We start from the raw sequence: 9,343 nt of genomic DNA, 5'->3' as shown, positions 1-9,343 counted from the left end.
ATCTCTTTGAATCCACTTTTCAGACTCGTTTCTGCTCATTTTGAGCTGAAAAACAGACTGAATACTTTACTGAGACAAATGAAGAGCAGTTACCTTGAAACAAGTCTAATCATCTACAGTGCAGATGCTGCCTGACGGGAGGATTTGTCTTTGATCAGAAAAAATAAGTTGAATCCTCCTAAAATGAGATATTGTTCTACGTGTGGAGCTCAGCACACAGTGACGTTAATCTCCTGGTGGAAGCACCATCCAGATGTTTATTGATAGATTGGAGCACACTGACCTGTATGTCGGAGCTGTTGGGCTCCTCGCTGGATGAGGCCATTTCTTCTCTTTGTCCGGGTTTCTGGTCTAGTTGTCTGGGTTCTTGTTTTCCTCCTCTGTTACACACTTGTTCTTTATTTCTACAGGTCGTCCCCCTGAACTTCCTCTGCCTGAGTAAAACAATAACAAGATGATAAAGAAGTGAACGTTTGTCTGTAACTTCTCCTCTAAATCAGTCTGTCTGAACTCTGGGACTCCTCGGCTCCGTTCACCTCAACATCCTCTTTTCCCACAGTGCACAGAAACCTCCTGACCAGAAAAACACCACTCAACTACTTTTCATTAAACTAGCATCAAAACCTGTCAACTATCAAACATCATCCAACGTTCAAACGTGGATGTTTTAGGTTGAATGGCTCACAGCTCATAGCATGGACAGTTAGCCCACAACCCAGCAGCTGAAGTTCAGTAAAGCTTATTAACAAAGGATTTCTTGTTTCAAAAGTTCAGAAAGAGGAACTGAACGAAACAACAGGAAGCCGGACAAGATGACATGAGATCATATATGGATCTGTTATAGCTCATGTTACAGGAAGCAGGTCTGCAGATAGAGAAGTGTTAGTGTGAGCTGTTTAATGTGCTCCTCTCTTGCTGCAGAGCTCAGGGAGCCTGTTTGAAACACTTTAGTGATTTATTAAAGGCAGCTGGACTGTAAAACAATACTGTGTCTCTGTTATTTAGCTGACTTTCTCACCTAACTAGACCATAACACTAACCTCTGCTGTGTAAAAGGAGGATTATTAGGGCCCGAGCGCTGACCAGCGCGAAGCCCTATTGTATCAGTCAAGATTCTTCTTCTTTTTATTTTTTTTCTGTCACGATGACGGCCTTTTTGCCCCCCTAAACGTGCCCCAAAGGTCACCAAAGTTTGCATGCAAGCCAGACCCGGTGAAAAATTTGATATTTTATAGTTTGCATAAATGGGCGTGGCAAAATGGCTCTCTAGCGCCCCCTGCAAAACCAATAAAATCGAGCCCCTCGCCACAGATTGACATAGAGAAACGAAACTCGGTACACATGTTCATCATGTCAAGACGCACCAAAAAGTCTCTGGACACAAACCCTAACACCAACAGGAAGTCGGCCATTTTGAATCAAATTATTGATTTTAATGCCGAATTTGCCATCATATTTGAGCGAACTAGTCCTAGAGTTTTCACCCCATCCACTTCAAATTCACACAGAGTCATCTTGAGACATTGGAGATGAAAAGCAATTAAACATTTTTTTGTTCGTCATTCCTGGTTGCCGTGGTGACGCGGCGAATTTCGATGTCTCGCCATGAAATTTCAAACCCTCATAACTTGACTCCACATGGTCTGAGCTTTTCCAAATTTCAGATGCTTGTTCAGTGTCCTGGTCTGAACACATGTACAGTCTCATATTTAGTGACAGTCATAGCGCCACCTACTGGCAACAGGAAGTCACTTGCTTCAGTCTTTCACTGATTACTCCCATAATCTTAAGTATTCATACCTGAAATTAACTCAGCTGAGACATAAGACCTTGGTGATGCTACATTCTGCAACTCATGACCCATCATCAAATACCGTTGCCATGACAACACATTCAACGCCATGATAATACGATTACAGTTTTCAGGGGCAAAGGATGCCTCCACGGTAACGCAACTCCACACACACGTCTGGAGTGGGTTCATTTAACATCCTTTATACTTCAATGGGATGGGCGTGAGTAAATGGCTCAATAGCGCCCCCTTGAATATTTCAAAATTGAACCTCCGCCTTCCCGATTGACGTAGAAGAATGAAATTCGGTAGGTTTATGTATCATCTCGTACCCATCCTGGTCCCATACCCTAAGTCCAACAGGAAGTCGGCCATCTTGGGAAAAATGTTCAATTTTGGTGAGTTTTTTGGTCATTTACAGGCCTCATATTTGAGCGAACTAGTCCTAGAGATTTCATCCCATCCACTTCAAATTCACACACAATCATCTTGAGACATTGGAGATGAAAAGTTATCAAAAGGTTTTTCCCCCGTCATTCCTGGTTGCCGTGGTGACGCGGCGAATTTCGATGCTTCGCTGTGAAATTTCAAACCCTCATAACTTGACTCCACATGGTCTGAGCTTTTCCAAATTTCAGATGCTTGTTCAGTGTCCTGGTCTGAACACATGTACAGTCTCATATTTAATGACAGCCATAGCGCCACCTACTGGCAACAGGAAGTCACTTGCTTCATTCGTTCACTGATTACTCCCATAATCGTAAGTATTTACATTTGAAATTGACTCAGCTGAGACATAAGACCAGTTATCAGAATCTTTTTTATGACTTATTCTTATTTATGACAATTTCGATGCTTCGCCATGAAGCAGGAAGTCCTTATAACTCCTACAGACATGGTCCCATCTACAACAAATTCATCATGCATGTAGAGGGTCCCGCCCTGAACACAGCTATGCATCGATACTGTGTCAAATACACAGCGCCACCTACTGGACACAGGAAGTCAGCCTCATATGACAAACATTATCCGATTTATATGAAGTTTACAGGATGTGTTCTCCACATCATACACTGCAACATGACTTATGATTCGTGGCTGTGTCTGTTACTTTGTGGCTGTTTTCTAGCTCCACATAGTGAACACAGGAAGTGACAGTTCACCATGTCATGCGACGTCAAATAAAAGCCTGCGTATGAAGATTTTCCGCGAGCGCGCCCTCTGACTGAGCCACAGCCCGACATGCGTGGGGGGGCGAGGGCCCGTTCATCACTGCTTGCAGCTTTAATTATTCTTATTATTTATGATTCATGTGTGAGAGACGAGTAAAGTCAAACTATTGTTGTGACTGTGTGGATGTGTGAGTAAGCTTCAGTGTGAGATGGACGCTCAGACCAATGTTAAGAAACAGAAAGGCATCAAAACAACAAACTAAAGAGACTCAAACTGAAATGATCTAAATGTCTCTACAGCTGGATTTACTTTGATTCTCTTATTTAGAAATGAAGCTGTGAAATCCCCCCCCCCCCCCCCCCCTAAAACATGTATAGAAATACTAGTTTACTATAAATATATGTGAGTGCTGTGTGAGCTGTGATTGGTGGGTTAGCAGCCTCAACAAACACTAACTGTCACACTGAACACACTAAACCTCATTTACACAATCAGTCTTTTCTGTTAAAGCAGCAAAACCATGAAGCTGAAAATCAACTCTGCTGTCACACCTAAAACACCTGAACACACACACCTGGATTTGATTTCTTCTGTTTTCACTTTGTAAAAAAGCGTCCTGTGCTCACATGTTGTAAATGAGCGTTTCACTACAAGCACTACATACAGAGCACTGCTGCCTGTGCACTATTGTATGTTTCACTTCCAAACTTATTGTGATGTTCATGTTAAATCTAATCAAGTGAACACAGTGGACTGGAAGAAAAACACTCACACAGGAAGCAGAGACTCTGCTGCAGGTTGAGAGCGATGATCTGTCCATCAGAAGTGATGAAAGGATCAATCATCACCCTGAAAATAATTAACTAATAATTAATCCAGCTTCTTTAGCCATGTGCCGTTCTATGCTAAGCCCAGTTCACTTCAGTCCACAGAGGGAGAGGGACACTTAGTGGAGTGCTGCTTCTTAGCTGGTGAATCTGTGGCTCCAAGACTGAATGATGGCGGCTTTTTTGGGTATTCAATGTTCATTGGTGCAGATCAGAGGCTCCAGGGTACTGAGGAGGCTGCTGATTGTCTCTTTGTTGTAAAAGTTAGCAGCTTGATGTGTGAGCAGGACACACGAAGAACACCCACATCCTGAAACCTGCAGAGCAGCACGTCTGCAGGCTTCAGACGTGCTGCTCTGCATGTTTGAGGGACCACTTCCTGTCACTGCTAACCAATCACAGCCTTGCAGGACTCGGGGGGGGGGGGGGGGGGCAGAAAGTGGGTTGGAAAGTGAAATCTCATAGTAAGCTAACCCTGAGAAGAGTAAAACTCTGTGTTATCCATTTCATAAAGAGAGGGAAGTGAAAGATCATAACCTGCTGGCTGGTTTCTACCTGTCTCTCCCTACCTGAAGCAAGCTGTCACACATGGGTTGCACATTATTTGAAAACAAAGGCTATAAAGGCAATTCTCACACACACACACACAGACCAGGGTGACCACCTCCAAACCAGCAAGGAGGAGGTTGTGCACAAAACTCTATAGGCTACTATTATTATGCATGTTTTAAGTCTGACTGAATAAAATGAGTCCTGTAATAATTTCTCTGTTGAGCATTTGCACGCTTTTAGCCCCAGATAATCAGATTACTACTTCCCCAGATACTATTAAGTGAAGATACACACATCCCAAAACATTTTCATTGTTAATTCCATGGGCTCTCATAATTGCTGTGTCATTCCAGTGTCTTTCTGAGTGCGTGCGTGTGGAGCCTACGTGTGTGTACCTGCCTGTATGTGCAAAGAAATTTGATAGGTTTGCTTGTTGTACTGCGTCAAGATTGACAACAACTTCCACCAATCATGACTGACTTCAGATCTCAAAAAGATGAGTGCGTTCTGAGGCCGACCACTCATTGATTTGTTGTGGATAACATATTTTAAGTTTTCTCCTCTCCGCATCGACGACATCGAATCGTGCAATGCTTCTTTGCTACTGATGCAGGTTGCAGAGAAACGCTCAAATGCATGCCAATCGAAAGCGAAGGAGCAGGTGGTGGTCACCCCCCCCCCCCCCACACACACACACACACACACACACACACAGCCCTCCACCCTCCCTACATGAAACGTCCCTCTTTCTCTCTCATTCTCCTAACATTTCGGCTTCAGTGTTCATTGGTGCAGATCAGAGGCTCCAGGTTACTGAGGAGACTGCTGATTGTCTCTTTGTTGTAAAAGTTAGCAGCTTGATGTGTGAGCAGGACACACGAAGAACACCCACAAACCTGAAACCTGCAGAGCAACACGTCTGCAGGCTTCAGACGTGCTGCTCTGCAGGTTTCAAGGACCACTTCCTGTCACTGCTAACCAATCACAGCCTTGCAGGACTCAGCTAACCCTGAGAAGAGTAAAACTCTGTGTTATCTGTTCCAGAAATAGAGGGAAGTGAAACTCTGAGTCAGTCACCATGGTAACTGACTCTGTGGTCATAACCTGTCTGAGTTTCCTCCTATCTCCTCCCACCTGCAGGTTTCAGGGACCACTTCCTTGTCACTGCTCAGCAGCAATTTTCCCCCATGCTGCTTCTCTCTCCTTAGCGTCTGCAGCAGTGTGACTTTTTGTGAAATATATGTTCATATTCTCCACAGGCCTTCCCTCTTCCTTCCCTCTTTCCCTCCTTCCTCCCTCCTTCTTTTCCTTCCTTCCCTCCTTCCTTCCACGTGTGTGTGTGTGTGTGTGTGTGTGTGTGTGTCTGTGTGTCTGTGTGTCTGTGTGTGTGTGTGTGTCTGTGTGTGTGTGTGTGTGTGTGTCGGTATGTGTGTGTGTGTGTGTCTGTGTGTGTGTGTGTGTGTGTGTGTGTGAGCGAGTGACTTTCATCATTCAGCTGCTGTTTCTGCTCACCTGGCGCCACCTAGTGGAGACGAGCAGGAACTACAAGCAGAGCGGTCACTATTTTAGACATTTTATGTATTTTTAATACAATTATTTAATTTGATCTCCGAAGAAATTTGAAATAAATCAAATTTTTCTGCTTTGATGAAAAGAGAAATCTGTGTGTGTCTCAGCAGCTCAACTTGTAGTTCCTCCTCTTGTCCACATGATGGCAGCATTTGACCAGAACCAGAAACTTTATAACTTCAGTTCTTCCCTTCTTTCCTCCCTTCCATCCATCCTTCCTCCCTCCTCCTTTCCTTCCTTCCTTCCTTCCTTCCTTCTGTCTTTCCTTCCTTCCTTCTGTCTTTCCTTTCTTCCTTCTGTCTTTCCTTTCTTCCTTCTGTCTTTCCTTCCCTCCTTCCTCCCTTCCTCCCTTCCTTCCTTCCTTCCCTCCTTCTTCCCTCCCTCCCTCCCTCTTTTCCTTCCTTCCCTCCTTCTTCCCTCCCTCCTTTCCTTCAATCTTCCTCCCTTCTTTCCTTCCTTCCTTCCTTCCTTCCTTCCTTCCTCCCTCCCTCCCTCCCTCTTTTCCTTCCTTCCCTCCTTCTTCCCTCCCTCCTTTCCTTCAATCTTCCTCCCTCCTTCCTCCCTTCCTTCCTTCCTCTCTCCTTTCCTTCCCTTCTTTCCTCCCTTCCATCCATCCTTCCTCCCTCCCTCCCTCCCTCCTCCTTTCCTTCCTTCCTTCCTTCATGTATTATTGCTTTTTGCGTATTAGTCCTTTATATTAATTAATTTTTAATTGGGTCAAATTGACCCCGTCTGTTTTGACTGCTGCTTCCTTCCTCCCTCCTTTCCTTCCTTCTGTCTTTCCTTTCTTCCTTCTGTCTTTCCTTCCCTCCTTCCTCCCTTCCTCCCTTCCTTCACTACTTTCCTTCAATCTTCCTCCCTCCTTCCTCCCTTCCTCTCTCATTTCCTTCCCTTCTTTCCTCCCTTCCCTCCATCCTTCCTCCCTCCTCCTTTCCTTCCTTCTGTCTTTCCTTCCCTCCTTCCCTCCTTCCTCCCTCCCTCTTTTCCTTCCTTCCCTCCTTTCCCTAACCCTAACCCTAACCCTTCCAAAGTTGTGGTTTGTCGGGTCAGAGTTTGGTCAAATACGTCTGCAAATGGCAAAAACTACTCAAACACTGCAAAGTAAAATTCATAATGGTTGACTCTCTGCTGGACTCAGGTTATAGCTCCAAGAGGGACATGATAAACCTGCCTACCAAATTTAGTTTTAGTGTAGTTTTATTGTGAAGGAATTGACTAGTTTAGTGTAGTTTTATTGTGAAGGAATTGACTGGTTTTAGTGTAGTTTTATTTTGAAGGAACTGACTATTTTGAAGGAATTGACCACACGCTGGATCTAGACGGCGTTTCCCATTCTTCATGAGTTTTGTGGGGGTCAGGGGGGCGGGGGGAGGGTTGGAGGCGGGGGGGGGGGGGGGTGGAGGGGTTGGAGCGGGTAGTCAGTCTACGCCCTCACTGCAAGATGCCACTTCTTTATCAACATGGTCTTTCTCGGCTGTGACGTCAATCCCAGTTCTGGCTCTCGAGGTAAATGGAGCGCAGCATTAAAATGTGATGCTTTTACTTTACCTGCATCTCTGTCGGCTGGTTGGATGTCGTCCGGGGGGGGGGGGGGGTCGCCACAGAAACTACAAACCACAAAAAAACACATGCAGCTGTAAAATCACCATATTTTTGTTACAGACTCCTGCTGTGCATCCAAACTGCTGAATGAGATGAGACGTGCCACCTTTGCATGTTTTTGGAACATGGAACTGGATTTTGGGTTGAGCCCCCCCCTCCCCCGTCTTTGAAGCTCAAACTCCACAAACTGTATTTTTATGTTTCATTTCTCTGAAGAGATGGAGATCATTCATCTCTCTCTCAGTAACCACAGAAACGTTTTCATTCGGTTTTCTCAGCTCTAATTGCGTTTACAGACATAATGTAAAAACATCTCCTTTTGTTGGCAGCTTTGTTGGTAGTGGTGTGTGTGTGTGTTGGGAGGGGGGGGGGTCTTACTTAACGGGGGGAGACAAAGCGAGGAAGCAAAGCGAGCGATGCTGAGAACTTCAGACGGAGATCTCAGCGTTGATAACATCCTGTTTCAATCCAACGACATCCTGCCTGCAGGCGGCTCAATGATGCTGTTGTTTGTGCTTGTCCCCTCTGAAGGCTGGCAGAGTGGAGGGGGGGGGGGGGGGGGGTGGGGGGCAGAGTGGAGGAGGGGGGGGGGGCAGTGATGGGGAGGGGTGAGGCTTGGCAGTCACAGCTCTCAGCTGGAGACGAATGTTGAATGTTGGACCGGCTTCTTCAGAGTCTGGCGGCCCTCACAGGATATCACTCTGACGGACTGATGGAGAGGAGCCCCCCCCTCCTGACAGTGAGGTAAAGAGTGGGACGAACAGGAGACCTGGGGATCCTCAGACTCGGAGCGGTGCCGTCATGGATCCGAGTATCCGTGCTCTGGAGCTGCTGGGGGTGTTGTTCTCAGGGGGGGCCTGGCTCTGCTCGCTGGCCACCACCCTGATGTCCACCTGGCTCACGCTCTCCACAGACCTGCTCACCACAGAGACTTATGAGCTGGGGCTGTGGGGGACCTGCGTGGTGCAGGAGCTGGGGGTGCAGGAGTGCCGGCCGTACAACAGCATGCTCGGTCTGCCTCCGGACATCATGCTGGCCCGGATCCTCATGTGCGTGACGCTGGCCGCCGGCCTGCTGGCGCTCCTGCTCGCCGTCCCCGGCATGCACGTGGTCAACAGCTGCGTGGGCCGGCGGTGCAAGCGGGTGATGAAGATGGCCGGGGGGGCGCTGTGCCTGGTCACCGGGGTCCTGGGGCTCGTCCCGGTGTCGTACATCGCCCACCTCACCGTGCTGCGGTACTTCGATGAGTCGTTGCCGGAGCTGCTGCCGCGTTGGGAGTTTGGGGACGCGCTGTTCTGCGGCTGGACGGCAGGTGTGCTGCACCTGGTGGCGGGAACCCTGCTGCTCACTTCCTGTTTGTGTCTGCAGAAGGAAAACTGTAACTCACCCTCCCCCATCCCTCTGGTCAGGGTGCAGCCTGGACGCCTCTCCATCAGGACCAGGTCTGAGTACGTGTGAGACGTGTCTGTTTGTAGATCTGCTGTCTGTCATGTTCGTCACGTCCAAACATCTGGAAGGAGAACAAAGTTGAAATGTTTGAAACACGTTGCGACCGAGAAGAAACAAACATTCAAACTGTGTCAGGATGAAACCTCGAGACAGACTAATTCAGGTTTTTGGTGTTTTTGGTGTTTTTGGTGCTCCAACATCAAACAGTAACATCTGGGCACACAGCTGCACGACAAATGCTTATTTCCTCTTGTTTTCTTTTTGATGTGGTTCATCAGGAAGACTTCAGACAGGTTCAACTCTTTAAAACAGTAACACAGTTTGCAGGATGTTAAATCTTAAATCTTTCTTGGATCACTACAAACTCCAGCTGTTAAAA

The 9,343-nt window shown here is 46.8% G+C and overlaps 1 protein-coding gene across 1 annotated transcript; it reads left to right on the top strand.

Annotated features, from left to right (window-relative positions):
* Window positions 1-8,313: 8,313 nt before the first annotated feature.
* On the top strand, window positions 8,314-8,973 carry LOC128354276 (putative claudin-24). Its single transcript, XM_053314535.1, has one exon. The coding sequence runs from the start codon at window positions 8,317-8,319 to the stop codon at window positions 8,971-8,973; it is 657 nt and encodes a 218-aa protein (XP_053170510.1). The 5' UTR covers window positions 8,314-8,316.
* The last annotated feature ends 370 nt before the right edge of the window (window positions 8,974-9,343 follow it).

The sequence above is a fragment of the Scomber japonicus genome, chromosome 24 (genome assembly GCF_027409825.1).
Source record: "Scomber japonicus isolate fScoJap1 chromosome 24, fScoJap1.pri, whole genome shotgun sequence".
Taxonomy (NCBI): domain Eukaryota; kingdom Metazoa; phylum Chordata; class Actinopteri; order Scombriformes; family Scombridae; genus Scomber; species Scomber japonicus.
This window is presented reverse-complemented; position numbering and strand designations above follow the sequence as displayed.